The sequence below is a fragment of the Dendropsophus ebraccatus genome, chromosome 6 (genome assembly GCF_027789765.1).
Source record: "Dendropsophus ebraccatus isolate aDenEbr1 chromosome 6, aDenEbr1.pat, whole genome shotgun sequence".
Classification (NCBI taxonomy): domain Eukaryota; kingdom Metazoa; phylum Chordata; class Amphibia; order Anura; family Hylidae; genus Dendropsophus; species Dendropsophus ebraccatus.
In genome coordinates this window covers 110816457-110835264 of record NC_091459.1, presented here as the reverse complement: position 1 = coordinate 110835264, position 18808 = coordinate 110816457, and the positions used below count along the sequence as shown (strand labels likewise).

General features: G+C 42.0%; 1 protein-coding gene across 1 annotated transcript; it reads right to left on the bottom strand.

Annotated features, from left to right (window-relative positions):
* Nucleotides 1-672: 672 nt before the first annotated feature.
* Nucleotides 673-16637, bottom strand: LOC138795930 (kyphoscoliosis peptidase-like). Its single transcript, XM_069975679.1, has 10 exons — nucleotides 16475-16637; nucleotides 12946-12984; nucleotides 12606-12665; nucleotides 12058-12123; nucleotides 9535-9617; nucleotides 6465-6573; nucleotides 5695-5812; nucleotides 3927-4115; nucleotides 2586-2776; nucleotides 673-1687 (listed from the first exon to the last, which is right to left on the bottom strand). The coding sequence occupies exons 1-10, from the start codon at nucleotides 16569-16571 to the stop codon at nucleotides 792-794; spliced, it is 1848 nt and encodes a 615-aa protein (XP_069831780.1). The 5' UTR covers nucleotides 16572-16637; the 3' UTR covers nucleotides 673-791.
* Nucleotides 16638-18808: the final 2171 nt, after the last annotated feature.

Below are 18808 nucleotides of genomic sequence, written 5' to 3'. Positions count from 1 at the left end.
TGTAATATACAAATCTACTGTATATAACCCATAATATGTGACAAAGATTATCAGTTTTTTTTAAGTTTGGGAAAATTTTCATTTAGGGTGCCTTCACATCTACCGGATTTGCAGCGGATTTCACTTTTGCAGCGAAATCCGCTGCAAATCCATGAAGTGTGAAGTTGAATGGGGTTACATATCCGCAGCAGAATCTTCTTCACATACTGTACACACAGAATCAAAATTCCGCTGCGGGTATGTAACCCCATTCAACTTCATACTACATGGATTTGCATCGGATTTCGGTACAAACTTGCAGCGTGAAATCCGCTGCGAATCCGGTACGTGTTAAGCTATCCTGAATAAGAATTAGTTTGGTTATCTATTGTATGTGCAGACATGCATAGAAGAGAAGGGGCAATAAGAGATCACGTGGTGCCTGAGTTTTGCCTCCTGGAAAGAGCTTTGTGTTTGTTATCTCCTCTTCCCCATTCCCTGAGCCTCGGGATAATTGCCATCCCTCTCGTTTGGATACAATGTTCTTTATTTGAACAGGAAAATCAAATTTTTTTGTCACTAAATAACATGGAGGAAACTGCCAAACAAGGCTGAACCTGTGTTCCTAGAGACTATAGGGGGCGCTAGCAGTACATACATCTCTGACTATATGTAAGTGCATTTGTTAGAAAAATCTTTATTACAATTTAGGAAAAACAAACAAACCAACATATACATTTCATCTAAAATAATGGCATAAAAATAAACGTAACTTTATATTTAGTTGTTGGAAGCTTAGCCATGCATTGCGCTTACTTACTGACTTCATATTTAAGGACATGTTCCCAACTATTCGGTGTATTTAATGGGATCATGACAATAAGTTCTTTCCTACCAACTGTACTGCAGCTCCCTTCCCAGTAACCACCATCAGTCAGTGTTAGGAGCACTGTGGTTTCCCCTTCAACACGTACTTCTGTCACACCAGGAATCTGAAGCTTGAAGGAGACTTTGCTGTCCTTTGGAAGAACTCCTTCTAGAGGATGGATTAGATCAAAGTTTTTTTTCCATGAACTATATGTCAAAGGGAAAACGGGCCACTTTACAGAAGGGTTGGTACAAATGATGAGATAGTTACATAGGTAGTTATATGAAGAACTTGTACTGTCCTCCTCTTTAATATAAATCTGCAGAACATATGTCCCTGAGCGTGGAAGTTGGACCTTCATTTCTGCCTTTTCCTCTGTTTGGAATAGGAAGACATGTTGGTGCTCCATATCTGATGTCATTTGTACCTCATCAGAGTGTAAACTACCTAAAAAGTTTAAGGTCCTGGTTGTTTTAAAGCTGACGGCACAGAATCCATCCTCTGTATAAATGACTGGTTCGGGGTGTGATGGTTCCACAAGTCCGGCCTCTTCAGTCACCCAGCTTGGACCAACAGGATTGTACAGACATTTGGGGATTTTCATGGTGGTCCCTACTGCTTGGCAAAGTATTTTATAGCTAAGAACCCAATAAAATGTATTTGCAGACTTTGGTCTTTTGGCGTATATATCCAGCTCATATTCTCCAGGCTTCTGAAGGTAAACGTCAAGCTCCATTCCACATTTTAACAGCTTCATTATTCCATTCTTTGCTCCATTGACATTAAAGCTGAATTCCGTATTTTGACCACTTTTAATAGTAATAGAAACTTTTCCCTTTTCTGGATTAAAAAAAATGAAAAGACAATGAGATGTGTTCTTAGTATTAGTATTAGAGAATTTATCATTGTGGAGGAAAATCTGCATCCAAAGTAGCAGCGCTGACACTGAGAAGACAAGAGCTCATGCACATAGGTGTATATTACAGCTTCCATATAGAAACATATATAGTATACATCTGCAAATACTGTTATTATGGAAGTTATAGAAGCGCCATATATTTCTGGACAGGCTTTGTACAAATTAGTCGTCTGAATGTTATCAATGCATTTTAAGACATTAAAGGGATACAGAAGAATCCTCAAAGGAGAAGTCCCACGAAACTGAAAAAATGCAGACAGGCAGGGGGTGCGGAAAATAATAAACAAAATAAACTTACCTATCCTTGTGCCCCATAGTGCCGCTCTCAGGTCCCGTTGACAGCAGCCGGCTGTCAACGTCATGTCCCCGGCTGAGTTATTGCCCGCTCAGCCAAGACATTACAGCGGGAAGAGCCGGGTACGTGATGTACCTGGTGTCCAGCAGAAGCTGCCATCAATGGGACCCAGAAGCGGTGCATGAGGAGGGGTAAGTTTACTTGTTTATTATTTTCTCGCACCCCCAAGAACCTGGTCCGAACCTGCCGAGGTTCGGGTTCGTACAAACCCGGACTCTCGGCAATGATTCCCGCCGTCTTAAACCTCCGTGGAGAGGGTGGATACAGCCGGAGGACCGCGTGGAAAACCGGGATACAGCCACAGCCATAGGCTGTATCCCAGTTTTCCAGGCGGTCCTCCCGCTTTATCCACCCTCTCCACAAAGGTGGAAGACAGCGGGTATCATTGCCGAGAGTCCGGGTTCGTACGAACCTGAACCTCGGCAGGTTTGGACCATCCCTAGTCCTAACCACGCTTTACTAACCTGTCTTTATTATTCCCGTTTCTGGCTGAACTGATAAAAGGCCATAGTTATAGAAATCTCCTTTAAGAAACACAAATTGTTCAAATTGTTCTCGCGACATCTTTGGCTCCAGTAATTGGTGTTTTGTCTCATCTGGATAGTGGTCTCCAATGAAAAGAGCGGGGTGGGTCAAAAAATAATACTCATTGTACCTGTAGAGCAGAGAATAGCAGAACTTCATTACAGCATAATGACGTTTAAGCAAAAGATTAGTTTTGGTGTATGTTACTGCCTGATGTACATTCATTACTATTTTCTATTCACTAAACAATAGAGATCTACCACTTTGGTATTCTGATACAGTAAAAATATTACCAATAAACCCACTGACACGGCCATACGTCTTCAATATTCTTCTTAAATTCTTTAAGTAAATTTCGAAAAGCAGTACGTATAAATCCAATCTTTTGTGATAAAAAGTCTTGACACCCACGAGTGCAAACACATTAAAGGGACTCCGTCCTTATGCTCTGCGGGTGCGCTGCTGAAGTCCGTGTGTCCTATTCGGCAGAGACCTCCCTTTTGGACGAGATGCCAGTAGCTGGCGTAGTCATGCTACATTTACGAGGACAAGCCCTCCTTTGTCAAGCGTAATCAACACATGAAACCCACCACCAAGCACTATATATTGGTGGTGGGTTTCTTGTGTCGATTACACTTGACAACTTGACGACTACACCAGCTACTGGCCTCCCTTCCGGAACGGAGGTTTCTGCCGAACAGGACACATGGACTTCAGCAGCACTCCCGCAGAGGGAAGACAGAGCCCCTTTAATGTGTTTGTACTCGGTGTTAAGACTTTTTATTACAAAAGGTTGGATTTATTTGTACTGCTTTTTGAAAGGTGGTGTGGCATATCGCAATGTAGGCTATGTTTACACAGTGTAAAAGTACGGCCATTGTTGCCGATGCCAAGGAACACTGCCTATTCTTCTATGGGATCCCGGCCAGAGCTTATACACATTATATATGCTCCGCCCGGGATCCCATGCGGCACCGCAAAGAACTGACATGTCAGTTCACATAATGAAGCGAACAGCTCCGGCCGCTTGCTTCATTGTGTGCTATGAGAGTTCTGATGCGGGCGCGCGCTGATGCACCCGCATCAGAACACTGCGGCCAGAAAGATTATCAACTGCAGTGACCGGCCGTTCACGGGTCACGGGACAGCCGGTCTCTTACGTAATGTGAACATGGCCTATACTGTATGAAACAGGTAGAAGCAATGTGTGTATGGATAAATACACTTGGGCATGCCTGATCCTTTTGTTTTTATACATTGTTTAAAAAAAAAATACTCACTTAAATGTGAACTTGTTTAGATTGGTACCAGTATGACCAGCTCCCCAAGTACTGTCGAGTAGATGCCATCTCCCTTCCAGGTAAACCATGTTCCAAGCATGATTGGAGTCTTGAGGTATTTTCTGTCCCACTTTGTAGTTTGCTCCCTTGCCATAGCCGTTGACTGTTACACATTGTACACCTGCGCGGCTACACAACATGTATGTTTACATCATATTGTACATATAACATGCCTACATTTGTGTCACAACTGCCTATGAGTTGCAAAAGATGCCTCCATGTTAGAGGAAAACTTAAACCCAGAACATGAGATTCATCAATGACAGTCATGCACTTCTCAAGCACTGCTTAAGATATATAATCCAAAGTCTTGTACCAATTGATGCACAGAATAATAATAATAATAATAATAATAATAATAATAATAATAATAATCAATATTCTTAAAGATCTACTATGCCTGAGCAGCATAGGGTATAGAGGGTTGAAGCTACCCTTGGGGTGGGAATTTCCCATTGATTTGATTCAGCATTTTCACATGAAATATTGTCAGGGATAGGGAAAACCTGTGAGTCCAGCTTCCCCTGCCTGTATGATGCTGATTGGCAGCTTTCCTTGTATGAGGTTGCATACAGGGAGAACTTTCAACTGTGTTGTGTGGGTGGGAGAATTAGGACTCAGGATTTCTCTATCAGCTCTGACAGAAAAACAGGTAAAAAATCTCGGCCACTGGGTATCATAATTTTCCACAAAATGCTGTCCACTCCCTGTTACCAGAGGAACTTTGTCTCTAGTAACAGACTGAGCAAGACAGATTACATGAAGTGGCACTGTTTATACCATGTGCTTTGAGCTGAAAAAGTAGAGCCAGAGAGGAAGAGTTGGAGAAATACAAATACAATGTGAGTTTTTTTGTGCTACAAGATTAATCGAGCTAAACACAGCTCTAATCCAGAGTCTACACTGAGTTGTATGTAATCTTTTTAGCTACAGCTAATACTCAATAGTTAAAGGAGAAGTTTGGCGAAATTATTTTATTAAAGTATTGTATTGCCCCCCAAAAGTTATACAAATCACCAATTCACACTTATTACGGAAAATGCACATAAAGTGCTTTTTTTTCCCTGCACTTACTACTGCATCAAGGCTTCACTTCCTGGATAACATGGTAATGTCACTTCCTGGATAACATGGTAATGTCACTTCCTGGATAACATGGTGATGTCACGACCCGACTCCCAGAGCTGTGCGGGCTGTGGCTGCTGGAGAGGATGAGAGAGGCTAAGTGTCCCTCCAGTGCCCTGTGTCCCTCAGTGTCCCCCTGCCATCATCCTCTCCAGCAGTCACAGCCCGCACAGCTCTGGGAGTCGGGGCATGACATCACCATGTTATCCAGGAAGTTACATCACCGTGTTTTCCAGGAAGTGACATCACCATGTTATCCAGGAAGAGACATCACCATGTTATCCAGGAAGTGAGATCACCATGTTATCCAGGAAGTGAAGCCTTGATGCAGTAGTAAGTGCAAGGAAAAAAGCACTTTATGTTTATTTCCCGTAGTAAGTGTATATTGGTGATTTGTATAACTTTTGGGGGGTAATACAATACTTCAGTAAAAATCTTCGCCAGACTTTAAAATCAATCTCATAGTGTTTTATTCATAATGGGTTTATATTAAACTATATATTTTTCCTTTACTACAGGAGACGTAATGCATTGGATCATAGAGATATGTAAACCATTTTCACTACGGCATTTAGTATTTCACCTGCACATCTCTTCAAACAAATTTGAGTATCCAGCGCAGACACCTTTGCCACTTCTAAGGATTTCTTCAGGATCAGTTGATCTCAATGCTGAATTTTGTAAGGCCATAAGGTCATATTCTAAGAAAAAATAATTGATACCCAATATTTTTAGTGGGAAGGTTATAACATTACCAGGGTATTCTATTAATTGTACTAACTGTTGTCATGAAAGCCCTATAATACAAATTACCATTCTATGATGTAAGGTTCTCCTCATAACATTAACAGCCAACAAAGTACCACCTTTTTACACTGAATAAATTTATGACTACAATAACCAATACATAATTTTTTACTGGGGGTACAACCACTGGATAAGGGACCCAGTCCGCTATTCAGTAAATATTTTTAATATGAAAATTCCTTTAATGGGAACTTGTCACTAGTTTCATGCTGCCCGAACCAAGATTAGCAATCCAATATTCCCTATTCTCGTATGATAAAGTGATTCCTGCTGCCTGTGGTTTGGGCAGTATGAAACTAACACGGCCAAAATGCCCCCTTATTAGAGTCAGTTTGTACCTTGCAAACAAAGGTAGATCACTCCCCAGTAAAGACAACCATAAGAGTGCCAACCAGCATACTGTATGATACTTCCTTTCTAATCCTGATTTCTAATGGTAATTCTCCTCGACCTGTGAACTGGTCAGTGACTAGCAATTTCCACTGGAAAGAATCCAGTGCTCAAATATATTTCGGTCACCAGGTTTTTGGATCATTATCTGTTTACCTATATGATGACATATCCATATCCAGATAGCTCGAACTTTTCCCAAATCTGTATGAACATCATGTATTAGCTGCTTTGTTAAATGACTCAAGGATCCTGTAGACGGCAACTAATATTTAAAAAAAAATGTTAAGGATAGAATATATGCATATATAAGAATGGAAACTGATGAGTTAGGTTATTTTCAGGCTGGGACTCTAAGACACAAAACAGGTGAAGCCCTGCACTGACACCAGCCCCGCTGTTCCTGCCTACTTACCAACATCTGCCCTAGGTGACAGCAGGTAACTGGGCGACAGTCCCTGACCTCGATTGATGAAACACAGACATGAAGACAGAACAAACAAACAAACACAATAGTCTCAAGGTAAGCAAGCCGGGTTGGTAACTATCAATCGTAGCAGTACAAAATCAGAAGTCGGGAAGAATAGTCAAAAGTGAAGGCAAAAATAAGGAAACCAGGGAATACAAAATCAGGATACAACTCTAGCTTAGTCACACTCTAATGGTGCATTTACACAGAGAGATTTATCTGACAGATCTTTGAAGCCAAAGTCAGGAACAGACTATAAACAGGGAACAGGTCATAAAGGAAAGACTGGAATCTCTCCTCTTTTAAAATCTATTCCTAGCTTTGGCTTAAAAAATCTGTCAGTTAAATATCTCTGTGTAAACGCACCATTAAGAGTCTCTATCGCAGGCAACACGAAAGGGGTGGTAGATCTATGGGGACTGGAGTCCCAGGCCCAAGTGTGATTGGGGCAGAAACTCTAGCCCCCAACAATACGCCGAGCTGACTGGCGGTGTCTGATGCCAGTCAGCATAACATTACACTGAACACCTGTGCTAATCGGTGGAGCGATGAAGCCCAGGCCGTAGCAAGAACAAAGGACACCTATAACAGTGCTCCCCTAGCAACAGGCCGAACCGGTAGAGAGGGACGCCGTCTGCACCTGTGGGACACTGGCCGTTCGTTGCAGCGCCACTGGGAGCCGCATTGAAGGCCGGCTCCTGACAGTTATATTTACATGCAGCAGAAGTTTCTGTAGCTGAAATATCGATATATTTGGATGGAAGTTGTTTCTACAGAATGAATAATTTCATGTAGCCAAGCATTCGGTCGTAAAGCTACATGTATACCACAGAGCCATGTGGTCATCTCCAACACAAACTAGGGTCAGAAGCTGAACGCTCAGTGTCCCACCACGGGTGTTGCTAGTCTGAACACCCTTGCAAAAGCCTGTAAATCAAAGTAGAGTGGTAATGAAGTCATGTATAAGTTTTGCCACTATGTCAGCATTATGTGTATTCCTGTACGTATTGAATCAAGGGTTAATGTTAAGTTTAGGATCTGCACCACCAAAGAGAACTGCTCTTTTCTTCTACCTATCTCTATTCTTCTTTCTCTTTGCACTCTCTTCTCCACCACTCACAGGAGCTGTTACACAAACTGTAGGGAGTTGTCACATGGGGAGAGGAAGTGTAGTCACGCACTAAGTCAGTCTTAGACAAGTTTCTGTAGAGAGAGGACGCAAAACAAGACCGTCCCTGCTGCAGTCCAGCTGGGCCCTGGCTCTGCCAGGTCCCCTACCCAGTCCAGTGTAATCTAGTCTGGAGTGTGGTAGTAGACGCATGGGAAACACAGAGACTTTTCTTCTTGAAGCAACACTTCTACCTCTAATGCAGTGCTAAACACTAACAGAGAGGACAAGTAAGGGATCACCCTAACCCACGCCATGAACATCTCTAAAAGTGCAGGACAGTATCCTACCAGCTAAAGGGACTGATCCAGATAGAGCAAAGCAGCCAAGAGCCTTTGTACTCTATCTCGCAATGCAGGAGACACCAGGATACCCTCGGACACTTCGCTCAACTCAGGTAACTAGGATTGGGGCTTGTGTAACTCTAGTAGGACGGGTCACCCAACACTGTAGGACAACAGATGGTTACAGTGACAAAGGTCAAAACACAGGCTGAAGTATTCTTCTACTACTCTCAAGTATTCTCAAGTATCCTTCTAAAGTTCCGGCAGAGCACAGTACTAAATTGGGTTGGGACTCTCAAGACCTACTCCTCTCCACTACTCTGACTTCTCACAACCTACTCTTCTCCACTATTATCAGCTTACTCTATTCTTCTCAGCATGCAACCAAGTCAGCACTGCTACTCTACGTTCACTACCTGTACAGTTCAGAGCTAATCCAGTCAAGTCTTAAGTATTGTCTATTTCTATGCCAACGCATTCGTCAGTAAAAGATCAAGTTTATTTAATTTACTGGGGCTACGTGGTTATTGCACTAGCAGCTACAGAGCAGCTACATCGTCCTTGGGTCATTTCCCATTTCTGTGGATGGTGGACCACTCCAGACCACCGTGATAAGCTTCCAAGGGACACATCACAACACGACAGGTCACCGACCATTGGGGAAAGGCTATAGCCAGCCTCAAAAACTAAAAGCAGGTGTGCCTCCATACTTGTGTACTGAGTCAGGACTGGCGTCACGACAAACTACCGTCTGCCTGAGCTATATTCCACTGACCAACCACCATAGAAGTGGCATCACCCGCAACAACTCAACAGGTGACCAGTCGAGCACACACCACAAACACATCAGTGTGAAATCCTAGACTGCCATATTATTACACTCAACCTGCCATCAGCTACATCCATTACATGGTATAAAAACAATATAAAGCTTTTTTTTCTGAACACATTACTGGTTTCAGCCATCTCACACTATAGAGTAAAGCATCTTAGAGCCTCATAACTTCCAGACATCTTTATCTTTTCTCATCATTTTTATTTACTTTTACGTGAATGGCCGATTGCCTAATAATCCAGCACCTACATAGTGACGATAAAGGAGTTATCACTCACAAAACAGACATTTAGACACAATGAGACATTTTATAATACATTTGGATGTTATATGTGGCTGAGCCATCGACCATGCAGGGGAGGGGGGAGCAAACATGTACCAGAGGGACCCCATTATAGTCTTTGCTATGGGGGCCACGTTCCACTATACACACCCCGGTATAACATATATAGAATGCAGGCAATCATTACCTTTGCAGCATATTCATCCAGTTCTTCAAACACCCTTAAATCTATCTGTAAAGATTTCAGATTTGATTTGTCCCAAGGATATTCTGCGGTAGATGAAAGATATGTTGTTACCAGCAACAAATGAAAACTGAAAATGACGTAAAACTAAAGTCTAGAAATGAAGTTCCAGCTCCAGCGACCACAAACAAAGAAGCACAAGTTTAGAAATCGCTGTTTGTTGGCCCTATGTAATAGCTTACGTGTAGAGATGAGCAAACCGGGTTCGGGTTCAAGTTGATCCGAACCCGAACGTTCGGCATTTGATTAGTGGTGGCTGCTGAACTTGGATAAATCTGGAAAACATGGATACAGCCATGGATGGATACATCCATGTTTTCCACATAGCCTTAGGGCTTGATCCAACTTCAGCAGCCACCGCTAATCAAATGCCGAACGTTCGGGTTCGGATCGACTGGAGCATGCTCGAGGTTCGCTTGCTCATCTCTAGTTACGTGTGTCCCATAATTGACAGAAGAAAAGTGCTGCAAAAACGATCTTGTGATCATTGCTAGTATACGACATGGGTAGGACTGTGTCATATAGCTCTAAGTCATATACTTTCATGATGCTGTCTAAATAGCATCATTGTTGTACAACCCTCTCATAAGTTTTTGGTATATACTGTAGGTAGAGACCTGGTATGGGCTCCAAAGTCTTATTGCACCTGAGTAAGGTAACTCCCTCGGTTCTCACAAGTGGGATGAGGTATCCACTGCAGTTGGTGTTTTTCCCACTAGGTGTCACTACCTTGTTTGTATGTAACTTATTCTTTGCACAGCTAAAGAAGTCTTCCAAGGGTTAACTATTGTATGTCATATGTTGCTTTTTTGCCCGCTCAAAGGTGCAGGTCCCATACCACTCTGGGTTACCGTGACAAGTGCCCAAGTGACCGTAAACCCTGGGCACTTATATATATACACCTCCCAAGTGTCCCTCTTTTGGAGGGACAGTCTCTACTTTTGAGCCAAGTCCCTCTGTCCCTCTTGGCCAGAAAGTGTCTGGTTTCTTATTGTATAATAAACCCAAACATGCATATTATTCTATCATGTGGTGCAAGTTGAATCCTAAAAATTGTTATATCCAGATGAATGGCCCTTTTCACACATGCAGTTCATATGGCCCCATACACACAGCTGTAGGCATTATAGATCATTTTGGGGGCCATAATCCATGCCACAACAAATTAACCAGGCTGTATATAACACTGCCAATGTTGTATATAACCAGGCTCTGTATATAACACTGCCAATGTTGTAGATACCCAGACTCTGTATATAACACTGCCAATATTGTAGATAACCAGGCTGTATACAGTTTGATCACATGACATCTCAGTTTGGCTTTTAGGTATTTAGGATGTTTAAAGTTTTTAGTTTATTTCTTATGTGCATAAGCTACAATTTACATAAACAGTGCAGAACTCTCAGGTATATAGTGGTATATAAGGCTCCTGGTGATTTCCTCTTAAACAAAAAAAAAACCACGGGCATAAACTTGCCTCCTGGGCACCCTTGGAACGAATCTAATTAACACATCGACACTTTAAACCTGGGCAGCGGCGGGTACATTTTCTTGTGTCACCTATATGACAGTGGATCCTTGCAAATAGGGACAGTTACGGAAACACATTCTTAATCCTGTCTGTGGCTGTGGGTCCGTAATTACAGACAGGGTTACTAATGTGTGAATGGGACCTAAGGATGCAGGATTTGCTGCAGATTTGGAGATATCCAAGAGAGTAAGCCCTAGTTACAGTCAGCACCTGCAGCACTAGCATATGTCACATGACCACATGACATGGAGAATAGACTCCCAACTGTCCTGGACAAGTGCCCCGCTACTTCCAGTCATGGCAGGGCAAAATCCGCTCACCTACTTCTGAGTCCTGCTCAAGAGTCCTGCAAATCTGAGGATTCTGGCTTAATCTACTAATAGATTAGCTCATCTCTAACTGTATAGGTAATGGTCAGGGGCGGATTAACTTTACCAGGGGCCCCGGGCTGTTCACCAAGCTTGGGCAACCCAACCCACCGTAACTATGGCGGCACCAGCTTTAGTCTTTTTCCTCCATAATGCAGCCTGTAAAGGACCTGTGGTGACATCATTGTCACATGATAAGGTCCTTCAGTATGTTCTCTAATGTTACTGCATTGTCTCCTGACTGCAGCTTTGCCCTGATATGTGCAAAATTGCAGTAAAAAGATGGGATTTTTATGTAAATCATGGCAGAACTGTAGCCTGGAGATAATACACCACCAAAAGTATAAGGCTGTTTGGGTGGCCATGGGCCCCCCCAGGAGCTCAGGGCCCCGGGATGGACCTATTATAATCCACTACTGGTAATGGTCCATTTTTACCCCTAGGCAACATGTGTTCAAAAGGAAAAAGCTACTCCATTAAGTACAAGAAAAGAATTAAGCATAATGAGTTATTGTTGTTAATGGAGAAAAAAAAAGGATATAATTATTCTAATTATTCTCTTACTGAAATTTGGACTTTCTTTTATTGCTTTTTCTTCTTCTCCTTTTACTTTTTCTTCCTCAACGTGAACTAAAGACAATACAAAGAATGTACAGGATCATCAACACCCTAGAATACAAACATGGTGCAACCACTGTCTTTCCAAACTCCCAGTCTTCATTCATACGCTATAATCATAGGATAATACTCCACAATTGTCCACAAGCGACACAGTTGAGGTTTTTCATGCTTGAAACAATAAATATGTGTTAAAAGAACATGTCAGCTCCTTCTCTTAAACAGAAGTTAGAAATGTAGCATTGGCTGCCGCTGTATCTTCAGAACTAACCCCCCCTCCCTGCTCATGTGATCAGCGTCTGAAAAAAAGTGTCACAAATATATACATATCCATGCTGTCCATGCCAACCAAAAATGTAAAAAACAAAAACAAAAACATAAAATAAAGAGTTACATGTTATAAGAAGGTTATCTTGTAATCATTCGAAATATGTGTTATATAACATCTTGAAGATTAAAATATTATGTTATATAAAAAAATATATATTTCTTACCTTTGTTTTTAGGTTTTATAGTGAAAACGTGAATAGTATTTGTGCCATCTGTGCTGGGACCTAAAGAAATAACCAATGAGTATCTATGCAGTGTCCTGATACCTGTATCCCAGCTACTATCAGTATTAGGCTATGCTCCTACTAGGTCTTTTTTTCGACCGTCTTGTATTAATTACAGATGCAAATAATAATCTAATTATTTGCCACCATAATTAATTTTGGCAAGACAGGAGGGGGAATAGTCAAGAAAGACTCTTCTGTGAAACTAAACTCTTTGTGGGCCTCCACACATTCACTTTAGGAGCCTCTTGGAATCAGACAGTAATAAATGCTCACTCACCCTCTTCCTGCTGAATATCTTCATTGTTCTTCTTTTGTCCTAGAGAAATTAATAATTTTTAAGACTATGGGGGAGATTTATCAAACATGGTGTAAAGTAAAACTGGCTCAGTTGCCCCTAGCAACCAATCAGATTCCACTTTTCATTCCTCACAGTCTCTTTGAAAAATGAAAGATGGAATCTGATTGGTTGCTAGGGGCAACTGAGCCAGTTCTACTTTACACCAGTTTGATAAATCTCCCCCTATGTGACATAAAACTTTAAGAAAACCTTGAACTGATTGGCTGAGCGGTCTGCTACGTCACATCTCCAAACCTAGAAGTGGCCGCACAATGGGAATCGGAGTGGGCAGACCATGAAGGGTGGTGTTGTTGTGAGTGATGATGAGAAGTTATTAATTATTACGACTACAGAGGATTTGAGGACAGCTGTATTGTACTGCTAAAGGCTAAGACAAGCAAATATACCATAGCAACGCTATACACAAATATATGGATCTGTATATATCTTCCCTGTCACTTCCTGGTATCTGAGGGAGATGTCTATACTGCCTGGAGACTGCAATAGTCAATAGTCTATATTGCTTGACGCCAATTAATTTCAGCTGCCAAAAAGCACACGACCAGTAAATCCAGTTTCAGGAGGTGTTGCAATAACACAAACTCCATCCGAGTCTTCTTAGACTTGTAGTCGACACAATGTCAGGCCTTCACAGTTTCCAGATCTCCAAGGCACATCTATAATATATGTCTAAGCTAATTTGTCATTGTAACTGGAGTATTAACTATTGCTTTTATCCTGTGGCCTTGATCGTTGACTCTGATGGCTTCACACACTGGTTTGGTCTCCTTTGGCTGTGTAGCCTACAGCATGAACCGTATGCCCAGCACCTTGAGACCATAAAAGTTACAGCAGTACTTCTCACATACACACAGGAAGTAGTACATTCTCTACTTACAGACTTGTTCTGCCTCCTCTATAATCTTGAGAAGGCATGAATATCATCATGTGGTGTCCCACTAGGGTCAGCCAGGAAACCCTCAGCACTCTGCTCATCCCAGGTAACAAGGTTTGGGACTTGTGTCACCCATTAGTATGGTTCAGCCAAGGCTAGTGGGCATAAGGTGGTGTGAAGACTATAGAAAGGTCAATACACAGGCACAGGTTTTTCTCATTCTTCTTCTTCTTCTAAAAGTATTCTATATATGCCAACATCCCAGCAGAGCACATTACTACTTGGGTTGAGACTCTCACGGCACCCTCCTCTCTACTACGCTACCTCAGTACAACTCTACCAACACTACTACATCCTACTCAGCACTTATGACACAGATCTGGTGGTTCTATGTTCAAGTATTTATTGGAACTCTATCAAGTGTATATCCAAGCTCATCTGTATCACCTGTTGCACATTTGCCAAAAGTAAAGCAAGTCAACATTATCCACAGAGTCTGTGATTATTCACTATCACCTGCACAGCCTATACACTGCAACCTTGGGACATCTCCCTTTTCTGTGGCGGTGGTGGGTCCTACTATTCAGGAGGGTCATTACACCGCACTGGGCACCTGTGACTATATCGTCCGTGACTACACTATCCCAGGGGACAGAACCTTAAGGTCTGGCTGTATCTCAGTCATCCACCACAGTAGTGGTGTCACACTTCCATCTAGCAAGTGACCGGCCGTCTCACCGCTACAACACCTTCCGGGGGCTCACCATAATCACATTATCCAAGTCACAGAGTTATCTCTCAGACCCAAGTAGACTCAGGACTCTGTAGTCTGAGGCCATATGACATATACTCCATGCAGTTGTGGTGAAGCATAAAAGAATAAAAGCATTTACAACAAAAGAATAAATTAAAGAAGGTGTGTCAGTGTACGTTTTTAAGACGTTAAAAAAAAATAGCTGACACATTTCCTTTGAAATGGGATGACCCTAAATGGATTTGTTTTTTAAAAATATTTTCATACTAGTCTCTAGATTGCAGACAAAAGGCAATATCCTGCATATCAGTGCAACTTTACTGTGTAGACTTGGATAGAGTCATTTAAGTTCAGGCAGAAGTGCAAAACTATAAACATCTGGAAATACCCATACTGGACCTGTCATGTTGATTTTCATATCCAAACGCCTAAACTACTATCACCATGTTATTGGTCTCTTCATTAGACATTCTGGCATTTCTTTAGTTATGTTGTCTGATCATTAATATAAACAGTTCAATTATCTAAAATGAATCATCTGAACAGAGTTAATCATCTCAATAGTCACAGAGACCCCAATGAGGTCACATCCACTGAGACATGATTGATGTGTCAAGGAGGGTCTAAAGTCAGTACAGGTTCCTGTTTTCCAGGCATGTGCAGTAAAGCCGAATGTGCATATTTTATCCTCATTTAGGCCGGGCTTGCACTACGAATGACACTCGCCGTTCTGTTACCCGGCCATGACAGGACGGCCAGTGTCAGTGAAGTTTATCCCGTATAAACTTTTTTTCTGGTAAATTGGGATGAGAGCACATCCATGTGTGCCTTAAAGTGGATATCCAAGACTGAAAAAGAAAACAAACAAACAGCTCCACTTTTGACTTTAGGTTGTGTGTGGTATTACAGCTTACTGTAGCTCCAGACACTTCAGTGGTGTGCTGTTTTTGGTAGAAATCAGCTATGTTTTTTTAATCCTGGATAATCCATTTAAAGGTTTTTTTTTTTCATCTGGGCATGGTATTCCCTATGCATAGGATAGGGGACAACAAGATAATCGCTGGAGACCTGCCTGGACCAGCTGAACGCTTCCAAGCATGGAACACATTCAATGACCCCATAGAGAATGAATGCATGGTGAGCACCTAATTCACTACTGGGCGATTACATCCCCATATTTGGGATCAGGGAGGGTCCATGCGGTCAGACCCCTTGCAGTCAGTTTGTTATCCCATACCTCCCTTTCTGACATAACACTAGAAATCTTCTCAAAAGTTTTATTTAATAGAAAAGAAGCAATTACTTATTCATTTATAATAACAATAGAATGGAATACAACAATACAATGGAAAAAACAAACAAAGAGGCAACATTTTAGCATCAATTCCACAAGTAAAGATGCATCATCAGTTACACTCTCTTTAAAATCACACATGAATCGGACAGCATCGGCAGCAATCGGACAGCAATCGGACAGCATCACACATTTATAGCTTCACAGTACAATTGCAATTGGTCCTTTTTTTGAACTGCGGCCCGGTTCCCCCGTACGGCGCCGCACTATTCATGGTAACCGGGACAGGGGTGAAGCACTGGAAACCCCCGCCCCTCCATGATGCGGCTCCGTGCCGGCGCCATCCGATTCATGTGTGATGGCTCCTGATGGTACATCCTCTTTAAGCTGTGGCACTTTTTATTTGGCATCATTTGTGTGAACCGTTAAATTGTAGTGACTGCATTATATCATTTTTTTTTTTTTAAGATATTTTATTATACCTGATATATAGAGTAACTGAAAAGGGGAGGTAGTAAGGACTTACCCAGATAGTAGAAACACACGTAGAAGGGGAGAAATGGGAAGCAAAGAATTCCCAGCAGAATCTTCTGCCACCGACTGAGGCCATCGTGTAGAGCCATGGGGCACACCAGCCGCAAATGAATGAGAGTATATATCTGCCAGATATATACCGGGCTGTGTGTTTATCAGAGATTTGTAGCTAGGCATCTGATCTATCGCGACCAGGAAGTTATGAAGTCTAAATGTGTCAGGTTACTGCATCAATCTTCAGCATTTATAGCTTCACAGTACAATTGCATAATACACAAATTACACGTTACAGACTACAAGGCATTGAAACCATGAGCCGTACAGTCATATTGATGTTTATCGCTGTGGTATCAGGGGAGACACTAAACACACAGGAGACAGCAGTTATATACCAGTGATAAGCACAGATTCACAGTTCCTTTAGAGGTTTGCCAATTTTAGGCAAATTTTCTTTATTTTTTGTTCCCACGCAGTATTTTGGTAAGTATTTTGCAACCAAAACCAGGAGTGGATTGAAAACTCAGAAAGGCTATGCTCACACACTGTTAAAATTGAGTGAATTGCCATTATTTAACAGCAAATAATGGCCATCATTTCAAAATAATGGCAGTTGTTTAAAAAAGAGGCAATTATTTGCCATTAAATGGCGGCCATCCACTCAATTTCAACAGTGTGAGAACAGAGCCTTTTTGTGTTTCCAATCCACTCCTAGTTTTGGTTGCAAAATACTGTGTAGGAACATAGCCTTAGGGGGGATTCACATATTTCCATGAAACACAGAACCACGGACGGTGAAGCTGCTCAGTGGAATGAATGACCTCCTGGTATCATGTATCTTTATGATGCAGGACTGTACTGACACAGCCACGTAACCCATGATGACCATTTACTGCAGTTCAGCTCCTACTGGCAAATTTCATCCTGCTATAATCCTTTCTCCAGCACCACCATATAAACAAACCTTTTGTCTCTTTCACTTTTACTAGAAGATTAACTACTATAGTCACGGCCCTCTCTTATTCTGTAGGTTTTTTATATTTTAGATCTTCTCATTTTACTGTTATATGCATGACTTTATGCCATGTTTTACCATATATACCATGTATGTAGCACATACAGTACTTAGGAATTTAGTGAGACGATATAGATGAATAGTAATAGTGACATTGTAGGTTGTTGGTAATGGCAATAGTTTAAATAATTTTACTTGTTTGGTGATTTTTTGCCATAACATGAAACTTTTTGTCCACATGATGGCAGCACACAACTTCATATGGTTGTACAAGAAATGATGTAAACGATACATTAGTTGTGAGTGGGATAGAGGATATGATACAGAGGCTGTCAGGATTTGTTTTTACTGATAAAATGTACAGCTTCAAATGCTAAAACAGAGGTCCTCTTGCTTTTACGGGGCTGAAAGGGGTATACCTGGCTACAAGTTGCATATCTAGCTATAGGGGGCATAAATGGCTATAAGGGCCAAATACAGCTGCAGAGGGCATACCTGGCTACAAGGGGCATATCTGACTGCAGGGGTTATGCCTGGATACCGGGGACATATCTGACTGCAGGGGTTATGCCTGGATACCGGGGACATATCTGACTGCAGGGGTTATGCCTGGATACAGGGGACATATCTGACTGCAGGGGTTATGCCTGGATACTGGGGACATATCTGACTGCAGGGGTTATGCCTGGATACCGGGGACATATCTGACTGCAGGGGTTATGCCTGGATACAGGGGACATATCTGACTGCCAGGGGCGTAGCTAATGTCTCCTTGGCCCTGGTGCGAGAGGTCAACTTGGGCCCCCCTTTCACGACCAAGTGATGCTACTGGTAGGTGTATGTGTGTATATATATATAGATAGTTAGATAGATATGTACCGCAAGACAGATATTACCAATAACACCAGCATATAGAAAGAAAAAATATTATCACCATATATATTACCGCCATACTGTTACTGACCACTGTACACAGATCACTATCACCTCATCCAGTCATATAGAGGTGGACGCAGCTCCACAAGGTTGTATACACCATATAAATTGCATAGCAGTTGTATCAGGTGACTCACGGGGGACGTCTTCTCTGATCAGAGTTCTTTCCTTTTCATTTTCTTCTTCTCCATCTGCCCTGAGCCGTTATGAGAACTTCTCGGAGCCACAGGTCCACAGAATCTGCCAGAGAAACATATTAGGCTCCTCACTCTGGCACCATCCTCATCTCTATACACACTGCACATCTGTATTGGCCCCTTTTCACCCTTCATTTAGTGAGTAGCCCTGACACTATGTGACCCCCCCTTATAGTATATA